The sequence below is a fragment of the Bombina bombina genome, chromosome 4 (genome assembly GCF_027579735.1).
Source record: "Bombina bombina isolate aBomBom1 chromosome 4, aBomBom1.pri, whole genome shotgun sequence".
NCBI lineage: Eukaryota > Metazoa > Chordata > Amphibia > Anura > Bombinatoridae > Bombina > Bombina bombina.
The window spans coordinates 436,578,528-436,593,327 of NC_069502.1; the positions used below are offsets into that span (position 1 = coordinate 436,578,528).

General features: G+C 41.4%; 1 protein-coding gene across 1 annotated transcript in view; it reads left to right on the forward strand.

Moving 5' to 3' along the window:
- Positions 1-14,800, forward strand: part of TNK2 (tyrosine kinase non receptor 2) — a 555,703-nt gene that overhangs the window by 464,012 nt on the left and 76,891 nt on the right. Inside the window, exon 10 of the mRNA XM_053710269.1 lies at positions 10,768-10,914. Within this exon, the coding sequence (XP_053566244.1) occupies positions 10,768-10,914 (147 nt within the window). The remainder of the gene's footprint in view (positions 1-10,767; positions 10,915-14,800) is intronic.

Consider the following 14,800-nt stretch of genomic DNA (forward strand, 5'->3'; position numbering starts at 1 on the left):
TCGCTGGCCTCATCGGCCTCGTAGTCCAACGGCCTGTCGAGATATTCTAAGAAAAGGGTTGTGTCTGAGCAATGCCGGCGAGTGGCAATGTACAATAGTCAATTAGAGCGTGACAACACCACCCAGATTGCCGCTCGTCTGTATTTTGCTGTGGTGGAGGGGGGGAGGCTATTTAATGGGGCCTACATTGTGCAGACAGTGTGCTCGCTGAAACTAAAAATAGTTTTTGCGTAGGCACACTTCAAATATTGCCGTGGGGACCTAAGTTTTACTACACATACACTATCTAGCTCAGGCAATATACTGGCGAGGCAAACATGGCCTCTACCCTCCTCGCAAACTGCACTTTGCTTGCTTCGAACATATTAATCTTGTGTCAATGGGACCGAAGCAAAGTGCAGACTTCTCCCACTAGCACGCCCCGCAAACTCCCCCTTAATGTCTATAACTACATCACGCCTAACCTACAGTTCCCCTGCTCCGCATTGCTACCTCCACCGACCACCTACATCGGAGATAAGCTACACTCCCCTTGCACCACTCAGCTAACTCCTCCTGACCGCCTACACTTATGATACACCTAACCTACACACCCCAGGAACACCCAGCTAAATCCTTAATACCGCCTACGCTTACGTAATGTCTAACCTACACTCCCCTGGAACACTCCAGCTAACTCCCACATACTGCCAACTGACAAAAAATAACTCACTATAATAAACTATACTAAATAATAAACTACCCCATTATAACTATAAAGCTAAACTAATAATTAATGTGAAAATAATGTTTCTCAGAGATGCGCTAAAAATGTTCATGGCTGATTACCGGAGGACCGGCAAAACCTTGCAGGCCTAGCCGGGCTCCTGAAACTCAGAGCCGCACCAGAATTGAGTCCCGGTCCGCCTCTTCTTAAAAGGGGTGCCGATCGAGCAGGGTGCAGGGGATCGAGTCGCCCTTTTAGTATGTTGTCGACAATGTCATGAGGCACCTAGGGATACCCCTTGATTGGGGTTGCTACCTTTTGGGAGTAATGGGGGATACTTCAAATACGGTCCTCCATTCCTCCCAGAAGGTAGCACCTCCAAGCAAGGGGTATCCCTAGGTGCCTCATTAAATTGCTGACCACATACTAAAAGGGTGACTTAATCCCCTACACGCTGCTCGATCGGCACCCCTTTTAAGAAGCGGCGTACTGGGGCTTTAAACAATATGCATTGTACATGACTATGCATATCATTTAAAGGGACATAAAACAGTTGGGATAGAGACAAAATATAATATGTACTTTAATTAATTTACCTGCAAATTTATACTGCAGTGCCTCACCATTAACCCTTTCTTCTAAGTTTCTTAATTGTACAGATCTAACTCCCCCCACACAATTACTTATATGGCTGTATCATTCTCCACCTATGCTTTAGTAGAATACAAGACTTTAACACTCCTTATCTGCTGGAGCATGCCTATAAGCAAATAAGCTGCTGTGAACTCAGTTGAAATACAATGCCTGTGTTTCTGATGCTAAACACTGATAAGGGGAAGTGGATCAGACTTCTCCAGACAGCATAGCTATGTAACTAATTTTGCTTATTTTTGAAAATTATTTTAAAATACTTGCCAGCAATTTTTAAAAAGCATTTGTTATGCAAACTATCTTTACTTAATTAGCCCTTTTAGGATATGCACAGATCTCAACATGTTTTATGGCACTTTAAACATTAACCGCTAAATTGTCATAACCTAAAACTAACTGTAGATGTTAAGGCCCAACACATAAATATTCAATATTTAAAATGATGCATTATCTAGAATGCATAATGTTTAAATATTTGCATATAAATTAAAATATAATTAATGTTGCTTGTTGTGTTTATTATTTGTAATTAAAAACCGTATAATTAACATTATAGTTCAACATAACTGCATGCCTGTTATCTAAAAATATAATATAATGCTACTGACTACTATAACATCAATATGTATTAACAAATATATATTTGTTATCACTAATAAACACAACAACTAACGGCTAACTTAAATAAATTTGAATTGCAATATTTAAAACATTATGCAGTATACATGCATACCATTTTAAATATTAATCACCTTCACCCAAAGCAAAACATATATATGTTGTGTGGGACTTTGCCTATCGTACCGCACAACTTATATATACGTCTGAGCTTCAGGAAGCTACAGCAGTCTCGGCTGTTAAGTTACAGTTGAGACCTGGAGTTCCTGAAGCTAGAGGAATCTGCCTGCATATGGAACCGGAGCAAGATCAGTGCTCCAGTTCCATATGAAGGCAGATGCCTGATCGTTACAGACAGTAACACTGTGTGTGCCACCGTCTGTAACTTCTGTAATCGACTGCTATTTCTGAACAAAAGGGATCATAGAGAAGCTTTTACAAAGAATTGTGCCATGATTGCACAAGCAGTATGTAAATAATTTTAGTGAGAAACCCAAGTTTGTGAATAAGTAACATTTTTATTTATTTGATCGCATTTGGCGGTGCAATGGTGGCATGAAATATACAAAAATGGGCCTAGATCAGTACCTTGGGTTGTCTACTTAAAAAATATACATAGTTTTGTTCAAACCATCCTCACAAACAAGACCTCCAGAGGGCTTGTACCCCCTTTGAGAAAATGTGCCTGCTCCCTGACGCCCCAAAACACTTAGTATCACTAACATATAAGATATTAATAGAGTCAGATTCACAGAAACCATCATCCTTTCGATTACTTTGGGAAAGGGAGCTAAACACACAGATTAGTGACCAATCCTGGAAAGCATGTTTTAAGCTGATTAAAAAGTCATCTATATCTACTGGTATAGTTGAGACTAACTATAAACTTCTGACCAGGTGGTATTTAACTCCAGTAAGACTGCATAGAATCTATCCAACAGCAACTCCAATGTGCTGGAGGAGATGCGGGAATCAAGGCACACTGTCTCATATCTAGTGGGACTATCCTATCATCCAACCCTTCTGGGCACAAGTTGAAAACTACATTACACTAAAACTTAATCAAACAATAGCTCTTGACGCACAGACAATCCTACTTCACAAACTCCCGCAATTACATTGCCAGTACAAAAACAGATTGCTCCAATTAATGATAAATACAGCCAAGAGACTTATACCACGCATGTGGAAGAAACTTCAAAGTCCTTCTATGCAACAATGGATGGATGAGATTAAACATGTTATGAGTTTAGAAGAAATGTACTATAGTTTCAATAACAAGTCAGAAGATTTTACTAATATGCTTTTTTTTGTGGAATCAAAACACGAATTTAACCTATTAACCTGAGTTGTTTGAAAAACCACTAAGCTCTTGATGTGACGAGGTGCATGTCCCCCCCATATATGTGTCTTATCCTAGTTTAATACTGCCCATCTTTCTCATCCCCCTCCTTACCCCTCCTCCCACTCCCTGTTGCTATAACCCAGAAAAAGTCGTTTACTACGAACCAGTAATTATTGTTATAGAGATTTACAAATTAAACTAATAATGATGTTATTGTAATGATTTGTTCTGAAGAATTCTGTATAATGCTGGATATGATGTTTCAAATGTTTGAAAACGCATAATTGGAATTTATTTGATTTAATAAAAATATTTAAAACAAAAAATATACATAGTTTTGATGGGTGAATAAAACAAAAAACAAGGCTCTATTTCTGTTTAAATGGAGTGATTACAAAAATGCTAAAAATTCTTTGGTATTTTCGGCATGTTTTTCTCAGAAAGTCCTGGTAGTGAAGGGGTTAAATATCAATGCAAGCCTGACTACATTATATATACAATCTTTATAATAAAATGCAAGGTCATGTGTAACTCATATTAGTTTAAGTATTGGATATATAAAGTAAAATGTAGATAATCTTGCTTGATGCATTTATTATTTTAAATAAAAATATATTTTTAAAATAGATATTTATGTTATAAAAAGACAGTTGCATTATAATTATAGTATTACATAACTGCATGCCTGTTATGCAATAAAACAATTGTAATACTAATGCCTTTTGTAACATAAATATACATTTCCATCTAAAGGGGAGGAGAGTCCATGGCTTCATTCATTACTATTGGGAATTAAGAACCTGGCCACCAGGAGGAGGCAAAGACACCCCAGCCAAAGGCTTAAATAACTCCCCCACTTCCCTCATCCCCCAGTCACTCTTTGCCTTTCATCACAGGAAGTTTCGGAGTAGTCTCAGATGGAGGGTAATACTCTTCGCAGTGAGACTGGAGTTTTCAGTAGTCCTGTCAGTCTCTCAGTGAGGACCTGAGCGAAAGTTAGAGTCCGGAGATGCAGGGAGAGTCTTTTTGTGAAACCATCCCGACTCATGCTAACAGCTCCATAAGCAATCAGCGTTGATGAGTTTTGCTGCCTGCTTTCTTCACTCAAGTCCATGTCAGGAGCGACACTACTAACCTGTCACACTTGAAGGGCCGTGTTCCTGTTCCACGGCGTAGATTCTGGTAAGATTGTTTCATTTTTATTATTGATGATAATGATGATAACATAGAAGACAGGGTCACAGTGTGACACCTTTTTATCTTTACAGAATCAAGGGTTAATATTCCTGGAAGGCGGATTATTGAACGGTGGGTTTCTAAATGATATTGTTTATTGTGTCATTGCTGCGTTATGTGCGAGATGAGGCTCTTTCAACATGTGGAACTTTCAGGTGACTTGCGGGAATCTTGCGCGACCATGTTTGGGGCGTTTTTGTTTTCTCTAGTGTAGGGGCGGTCCTGCCAGGCATTCCACGTGACAGGGTGTGTCTATCTATCCTTCTCTGTTGATCTGTGGTGCAGGAGACATAACGGTTTCTGTAGTCCGGATCCTAGGAGGTGGTGAGTGCCCCGTCCTTTGGTAATATAAAGGTGCCTTTTTATAAATTAAGCTAGTCTTCACATAGACGCAAGCGATGGAGGACTCTGACGCGTTAGAGGGTTCTCCCTCCTTAACAAAGTCTCATTCCTGTGTTTATTGTGAGGAGGTTCTGGTAGATCAGCCTGCTCAACTATGTTCCACATGCCTTGATAAAGTTTCAACATCTAAATGTAAATGGATGTCTAGTGTTACTGAACCGTTCCCTGCTTTCATCTCCGATTGCACATGCAGCGCCCCGGGTCCAACCGTTACTCCTTCGGGAGAGATTCATTGGCCGTCAGACTTTGCGGACCAACTGGAATCAGCGGTTTCTAAAGTGATCTATGCCTTACCACATTCTGCTAAGCGCAAATGTAGGGTGTATCATAGCGGCTCGTACCAGGGTTTGTCCTCGCCGATGGCAGATCCAGAGGCTCTATACGAGGTGGAGGCCCATTCTGGGTCTGAGTCCGTGTCATCTAAGCCTCCTGCTGCGGAGGAGCCTGATTATAGGTTTAGGAATGAAAATTTGCATTTTCTGCTGCGACAGGTACGTGCTACTCTGGAGGTTCCGGAACCTAAGATCTCGGAGGAACCTGCGATTCCTAAACATGACAAGGTGTACGAGGACAGGGTGGTGCTTCAGACTTTCCCGGTTCCCGTTATGATGGCAAATATTATTAAGAATGAATGGGTCACCCTTTTCCCCTTTTACTTATTTTAAGAAACTGTTTCCCGTTCCGGACTCTCAGCTTGAGCTGTGGGGGACCATTTCCAAAGTGGGTGGGGCTATCTCTATGCTTGCAAAGCGGACAACTATTCCTCTCGATAGTTTGTAGTTTAAGGAGCCCATGGATAAAAAGCTGGAAAACATGTTGAGAAAGATGTTTCAGCACACAGGGTTTGTTTTTCAGCCTGCAGCGGCTGCGACATATTGGTGCGAATCCCTGTGTGATATGGTTGAAGGGGGGACTTCCATCGACTAGATACAGGAAAAGATTAAGGCGCTGAAGGTCGCCAATTCTTTCATCTGTGATGCCAATATGCAAATTATTCGCCTGAATGCTAAGGTGTCAGGTTTTTCGGTTTTTGCGCGCAGGGCTCTGTGGCTAAAATCTTGGTCTGCGGACATGACCTCCAAGTCGAGGCTGTTGTCCCTGCCTTTTCAAGGTAAGATCCTGTTCGGTCCAGGATCCACGGTTACGGGAGGCAAGGGAACTTTCCTACCGCAGGATAAGAATGCTAAGCCCAAGGGATCTACTTTTCGTCCCTTTCGTGCAGACAAGGCCCAGCGCCAGCAACCCGCCACGAAAGTGGACCACTCCAAGGGATATTGGAAACCGGCTCATTCTTGGAATAAGTCTACGCAGAGCAAGAAGCCCGCCGAGACTAAATCGGCATGAAGGGGCGGCCCCCGATCGGTCTCCAGATCACGTAGGGGGCAGATTATCTCAATTCTGAGACGCATGGTTGCAGGACGTTCAGGACCCCTGGGTTCTAAAAGTTGTCTCAGGGCTACAGGATAGGGTTCAGATCCCATCCGCCAGAGGGAAGATTCCTCCTGTCAAACCTGTCGTCAAGACCAAAGAAGAGAGAGGCCTTTCTAAGGTGTGTGAGAGATCTCGCCTCTCTCGGGGTTATCGTACCAGTACCCTTAGCAGAGACTGGTCTAGGGTACTATTTCAACCTTTTTGTGGTTCCAAAGAAAGAGGGCACGTTCCGCCCGATTCTGGACCTAAAGTGTTTAAACAAGTTTCTGAGTGTTCCATCGTTCAAAATGGAAACCATCAGATCTATCCTGCCCCTAGTTCAAGAGGGGCAGTTTATGAAAACTGTAGACTTGAAGGACGCTTGCCTTCATGTGCCGATTCACAGGGATCACTTCAGGTTCCTAAGATTTGCGTTTCTGGACCAACACTTCCAGTTTGTGGCCCTTCCCTTTGGTCTGACGACGGCCCCAAGAGTCTTCACGAAGGTTCTGGGGGTGCTGCTTGCAGTAGCCAGATCCAGGGGCATTGCGGTGGGGTTCAGCCTCGCAGAGGATCATTCGAGGGCTATTCTTCTTTTGCTCCAATCTCACGGTTGGAAGATCAACTCAGGAAAGAGTTCCCTGGTTCCCAGCAACAGGGTAGAGTTCCTGGGTATGATAATAGACTCTATGTCCATGAAGATATTTCTCACAGATCAGCGATGCAGGAAGCTTGAGTCGACCTGTCTGGCGATTCAGTCCTCCACAAGCCCATCGGTGGCTCAATGTATGGAGGTGATAGGTCTCATAGTGTCAAGCATAGATGTCATCCCATTCCCAAGGTTCCATCTCAGACCTCTTCAATTGTGCATGTTGAGACAGTGGAACGGCGATCATTCAGATCTATCACAGATGATATCTATGGATGCTCGGACTCGGGAACTCCCTCTCTTGGTGGACCCGTCAGGAGCAACTGTCCATGGGGACATCCTTTTTGAGACCGTCCTGGGAGATTGTGACCACAGACACCAGTCTGACAGGATGGGGAACTATTTGGGGTGCCAGAATGGCACAAGGAAAGTGGTCCAGGGAAGAGTCTCTCCTTCCGATCAACATCCTAAAACTGCAAGCAATTTACATTGCTCTGAAGGCATGGTCCGTTTCATCAGGATCCAGACCGACAACATTACCTCGGTGGCTTACATCATTCATCAGGGGGGTACAAGGAGCTTCCTTGCGATGAGATAGGTGTCTCGGATCCTGGAGTGGGCAGAGTCCCACGACTGTTTGCTTTCAGCGATTCACATTCTAGGTGTGGACAACTGGGAAGCGGATTTTCTCAGCAGACAATCCTTCCATCCTGGGGAATGGTCTCTTCACCCCGAGGTGTTTGCAGAGCTTTGTCACAGATGGGGAACGCCGGAGATAGATCTCATGGCATCCAGACTCAATTGCAAACTGCCTCGATACTGTTGGAGGTCCAGAGATCCCCAGGCAGAGCTGACAGAGGCCTTAGTGGTTCCTTGGGGTTTCAGCCTAGCTTACATCTTTCCACTGCTACCACTTCTACCTTGAGTAGTGGCACGCATCAAACAGGAGCGGACCTCGGCCATTCTGATTGCTCCTTCGTGGCCGCGGAGGACTTGGTTTGCGGATCTGGTGGGAATGTCGTCCTCTCTGCCGTGGAGGTTACCCTGTCGCAGGGATCTGCTCTCACAGGGCCCCTTTCAACATCGAAATCTAGATTCTCTGAGGCTGACTGGGTGGAGATTGAACGCCTAGTTTTAGCCAAGAGAGGCTTTTCTGACAGTGTGATTGATACTCTAATTCAGGCAAGGAAGCCAGTCACTCGTCGCATCTACCATAAGGTGTGGAGAACTTACTTGTCCTAGTGTGAGAAGCATGGATATCCTTGACACAAGGTGAAGGTATCCAGGATTCTGGCTTTTCTCCAAGAAGGTTTGGAGAAAGGTCTTGCCGCTAGTTCCTTAAAGGGACAGATTTCGGCATTATCAGCTTTGTTGCATAGGAGACTCACTGAGCTCTTGGACATCCAATCTTTTGTTTAAGCTCTGTCTAGAATCAGACCTGTCTTTCGACAGTCTGCTCCGCACTGGAGCTTAAACTTAGTTCTTAAGGTTTTGCAGAGGGTTCCGTTTGAACCTATGCATTCCATTGACATTAAGATTTTGTCCTGGAAGGTTCTCTTCCTGTTGGCTATTGCATCGGCGCGCAGAGTATCTGAGCTAGCTGCCTTGCAAAGTGACCATCCTTATCTGATGTTTTTTATGCGGCTTAGGCTGTCCTTCGCACCGGTTTGGGGTTTCTCCCCAAGGTGGTGTCTAACCGTAACATCAATCAGGAAATAGTGGTTCCTTCCTTGTGTCCTAACCCTTCTTCTTCTAAGGAGAGGTTACTTCATAACTTGGATGTGGTTCATGCCTTGAGGCTACAAAAGATTTCTGACAGTCTACATCTCTTTTTGTGGTGTATTCTGGGAAGCGCAAGGGGCAAAGGGCCTCTGCTACTTCTTTGTCTTTTTGGTTGAGGAGCTTGATTCGCTTGGCTTATGAGACAGCGGGACATAAGCCTCCTCAGAGGATCACGGCTCATTCAACTAGAGCTGTGGCTTCGTCTTGGGCCTTCAAGAATGAGGCATCTATGGAGCAAATTTGTAAGGCGGCTACCTTGTCCTCCTTACACACTTTTACAAAGTTTTACAAATTTGACGTTTTTGCTTCTGCGGAAGCGGTTTTTGGGAGAAAGGTTTTGCAGACTGTGGTGCCCTCAGATTAGGGTTTTATCCTCCCGGTTTCATTCAGTGTCCTCTAGAGCTTGGGTATATGTTACCAATAGTAATGAATGAAGCCGTGGACTCGCCTCCCCTTTAGATGGAAAACATAAATTATGCTTACCTGATAATTTCATTTCCATCGAGGGGAGGAGAGTCCACGGCTCCCGTCCATATCTGCGTGGGGCAGACCTAAATTTAATAATCTTCTGGCACCTTTTATACCCTGATGCTTCTCCTACTGTTCCTGGTTCCCTCGGCAGAATGACTGGGGGATGAGGGAAGTGGGGGAGGTATTTAAGCCTTTAGCTGAGGTGTCTTTGCCTCCTCCTGGTGGCCAGGTTCTTAATTCCCAATAGTAATGAATGAAGCTGTGGACTCTCCTCCCCTCGATGGAAATGAAATTATCAGGTGAGCATAATTTATGTTTTTTATATTTGTTTAAAATAAAAAACACAAGAAAAAATAAATACATATTAATTTATATACAATGACTAAAAGAATATGCATGATACATAAGAATGTATAATATTTTAAAAATTGTAGATAGATGCACTATTAACCCCTAAGCTGCCATAACCTAATCAGCTAGTCAACAATCTGTTATAATTTCATGATATTTGTAGAATTAATTATTTCATATCACATTGAGTAACTTATATGGAATATCCAATAACATAATTCCAGTCATAAATGACAATTCTTATGATTGTTTTTACGTACAAGTTTTAAAGTGTGATTTGAACAGTAGTTTCCCTTTTTTTCATTGAAATGTTTTTTATTAATTTTCAAATTTAACTACAAAAACAGTTCTGGAAATGAGAGTTAGGTTACATCAATTAAGCCCACGCAGGGGACTGATAAGATTAGTGACATCAGTAATTGAATAAAATGATGTAATAGCAGACTTTGATAGGGTAGGTAACACTGCATCACCACTTTGTATGCAGAATTGTCCATATATGTAGTTAAAGACTGCAACTGATTGTAAAAAGTCCAACAAACAGTGGTATCATAATGGTAATCATGTCCATAACTCTCAAATAAAGGGAAAGGGGGAATAAACAAATGTAGAAAGTTGTGAAGCCACAGCGGTAACCTTTGATCACATGATAGATCTAGTCAAGTAGTTGCATTAATAAAGAGGGGAAAAAAGGGGATAGGAGGGTGTGGATGGGGGGGGGGGGAGGGGGAACAGAACTCTCAGTAGTTTCCCCTTTTATGTTTGTGGTTTTTAACATGAATTGGATATGTGCAAAAGTGGGTTATCGTATTTCCGAATGCATTGGAACTTTGAATCTGTTAACCCTGTAAAAATACATGGAAGGAAATTGTGACGAATTAGAATGGGAGCCATCGGTTGAATGACAGATGATTAGAAGCAAAGACATACTTTAAGCCATATACAACACATGCCATCCAATGTTGTCCAATTAAAAACGTTACCTCTCATTTCCTGGCTAAGAGAAGCTTACTGACAATGTATTTTGTGCTATGTTTTCTGGGGCAGTGTCCACATTGAGTTTATGTAATGGCAAACCAATATTAAGGATAAGGGTTTTACCTACTGGAGAGTCAACTGTGAAGCTTTTCACTTGTCTTTCTACAGATTCTTCATAAGATTGATAAGGAGGGTGAGCGATTGCCACGGCCTGAGGATAGCCCACAAGATATCTATAATGTCATGCTGCAGTGTTGGGCTCACAAACCTGAGGACAGACCAACTTTTGTAGCTCTCAGAGACTTCCTGGTGGAGGTAAGGTCTCTGTATGCATTGGAGAGATTTAGGGCCAGATTACGAGTGGCATGTTAACAGTTATGCGCGAGTGAAAAGGGGTTTATCACTGGTGTTTGCACGCATCAGGTTTATCTCTTGTATTACAAGTTGAAAGTAAATGCGATCGATTGAGCACAATCGTGATTTACGTTAGAATGATAACTGCGTCCTCAGAGCTCTGTCACAAAATATCAAAAATATATTACGAAGTACAGTTACACTCATAATAACACTATCTAATAAAACTTATTTTTAAAAAATTGCACAAAAAAGTTATAAGGGCTAAAAGATATCAGGTCTCAGATGTAAGAAAGAAAAAAGGCAGACAAAGGGCAACATTGAGATACATGTCTAAATATGTGTATGTCTGTATAAATATTATGTTTATATGTGTGTACATATGTATTTATGTTTTTATATGTGTATATATCTATTTACACACATATACACACATATAAACATATATAGAAGTGTATTGGAGCCCTTTGCAGTCAAGTAGATTAAAATATGTCAAACATATTTATGCAATATCAATATTCATATTTAATTAAGTGCTATACTCTATTTACTGTAAATATTTAACTTTCCAGTGTTTTTCAATATGTGTTTTTACATAGATATTCATATATATATATATATATATATTATATATATATATATGTAGATAATGTGTGTATGTATGTATGTATATATATATATATATATATATATATATATATATATATATATAAAATCATGTATATATACAGTTGTAATTAAAGTTATTCAACCCCCATTGCAAATCCGGTTTATTGTTACAGACTTTCAGCTGTTTGCAATGAACAAATCAAACAAAAGCAATTGAAATAGCTCAACACAACGAATGCTTCAAGTGGTTTCCCCAAATTTAACTGAAAATGCAACTTTTAATAAATTCTGCAGTCTCAAAATTATTCAACCCCTTCATGGCAAGTATCTTTAGTACTTAGTAGAGCACCATTTTGCAGTTATGACATACTGCAAACAAGATGCATAGCCAGACACCAGCTTCTGGCAGCATTCCTGAGGAATCTTAGCCCATTCCTCATGAGCACTGGCCTCTAGTTCAGTAATATTCTTGGGTTTGTGTGCTGCAACCACCTTCTTCAAATCCCACCAGAGATTTTCTATGGGGTTCAAGTCAGGTGATGGCCACTGTAGAATCTTCCAGGACTTCTGCAACCAAGCCTTGGTGGAATTTGAGGTATGCTTGGGATCATTGTCCTGTTGGAAGATCTATATATAGATAGATAGATAGATAGATAGATAGATTGTACATATAGAAATATGTATTTATGAATAAATCAAACATATTCTTCTATGTGAAGAACATTGGAATGTGAAATATTCATATCGGGTTAGCGTACTTGAGAATATGGGATTGGGTTTGCGCGCGAGTAGGGTGTTTTATTTCCTTCTCTGGGGGAATACGTTATTGGGCACGATATTCTAAGTTCAGATATTTCTGTGTTTTGAGTTAGTGCTCAAGCAAACACAATTTATTTTCAACTTGTAATCCGATTGCTACCCATCGCACACAAAAAGCATACTTCTAATGGAGTTAGCGCTTGAGCTGGAGCATTAAATATCGCTCCACTTGTAATCTGGCCCGTAATCTTTTATTTTCAAGCAGTGTCACTGAGTATTAGGTTTCCCTGTTTTGTCTCTGGTTGACAGGTAGACAGCCTCATATAGTCAAGTTCTCATGGGCAGATTCACTTTCTGTGAGGGAATATCTCACAAGCATGTACAATCATGTTGTTTTGAGCCTGTGTCTTAAATGCCTATGTTGTATATTCAATGCATTCAGATTAACACATTCAAGGCAGTAGAATCTGCTTTTAACAAGCAAATCAGTTTGGGGCCTTGCATTGCTGCGGAACTTTTCAGGCCTTATAAGAAATGTATGGCAGTTTAGACCTGTTCTGCAGTGGCTTTGTTATCAGGTTAAAGGGACACTCAAGTAAAAAAACTTTTATGATTCAGCTAGAGCAGGCAATTTTAAACAACTTTTCAATTTACTTCTATTAACAAACGCCTAGATTACGAGTTTTGCGTTAGAGGCTGTGCGGTGCTAATGAACAGTTTATGCTCACCGCTCATTTGCAGACAGCGCTGGTATTACGTGTTTTTACAAACCCAGCGTTAGCCGCAAAAAAGTGAGCGTAGAGCAAAATTTAGCTCCACATCTCACCTCAATACCAGCACTGCTTACGTTAGCGGTGAGCTGGTAAAACGTGCTCGTACACGATTTCCCCATAGGAATCAATGGGGGAGAGCCAGCTGAAAAAAAAACTAACACCTGCAAAAAAGCAGCGTAAAGCTCCTAACGCAGCCCCATTGATTCCTATGGGGAAATACAATTTATGTCTAAACCTAACACCCTAACATGAACCCCGAGTCTAAACACCCCTAATATTACACTTATTAACCCCTAATCTGCCGCCCCCGACATCGCCGACACCAGCATTATATTATTAACCCCTAATCTGCCGCCCCCGACATCGCCGACATCAGCATTATATTATTAACCCCTAATCTGCCGCTTCGGACACCGCCGCCACCTACATTATACTTATGAACCCCTAATCTGTCGCCCCCAACATCGCCGACACCTACATTTTATTTATTAACCCCTAATCTGCCGCCCCCAACGTCGCCACCATTATAATAAAGTTATTAACCCCTAAACCTAAGTCTAACCCTAACACCCCCACTAATAGTTACATTGTATCTAGCTTAGGGTTTATTTTTATTTTACAGGCAACTTTGTATTTATTTTAACTAGGTAGAATAGTTATTAAATTGTTATTAACTATTTAATAACTACCTAGCTAAAATAAATACAAATTTACTTGTAAAATAAAACCTAACCTAAGTTACAATTACACCTAACACTACACTACAATTAAATTAATTACCTAAATTAAATACAATTAATTACAATTAAATAAAATTATCTAAAGTACAGAAAAAAAAACACTAAATTACAGAAAATAATAAACAAATTACAAGATTTTTAAACTAATTACACCTACTCTAATCCCCCTAACAAAATAAAAAAAGCCCCCCAAAATAAAAAAAAAAAGCCCTACCCTACACTAAATTACAAATAGCTCTTAAAAGGGCCTTTTGTGGGGCATTGCCCCAAAGTAATCAGCTCTTTTACCTGAAAAAAAAGTACAAATCCCCCCCCCCAACATTAAAACCCACCACCCACACAACCAACTCTATTCTAAAACCCACCCAATCCCCCCTTAAAAAAACCTAACACTAACCCCTTGAAGATCACCTTACCGGGAGACGTCTTCACCCAACCGGGCAGAAGTCTTCATCCAGACGGCATCTTCTATCTTCATCCATACGGCGCGGAGTGGGTCCATCTTCAAGACATCCGACGTGGAGCATCCTCTTCTTTCCACGGCTTCTTGCTGAATGAAGGTTCCTTTAAATGATGTCATCAAAGATGGCGTCCCTTCAATTCCGATTGGCTGATTCTATCAGCCAATCGGAATTAAGGTAAAAAAATCCTATTGGCTGATGCAATCAGCCAATGGGATTGAACTTCAATCCTATTGGCTGATCCAATCAGCCAATAGGATTGAGCTGGCATTCTATTGGCTGTTCCAATCAGCCAATAGAATGCCAGTTCAATCCTATTGGCTGATTGCATCAGCCAGTAGGATTTTTTCTACCTTAATTCCGATTGGCTGATAGAATTCTATCAGCCATTCGGAATTGAAGGGACTCCATCTTGGATGACGTCATTTAAAGGAACCTTCATTCAGCAAGAAGCCGTGGAAAGAAGAGGATGCTCCGCGTCGGATGTCTCGAAGATGGACCCGCT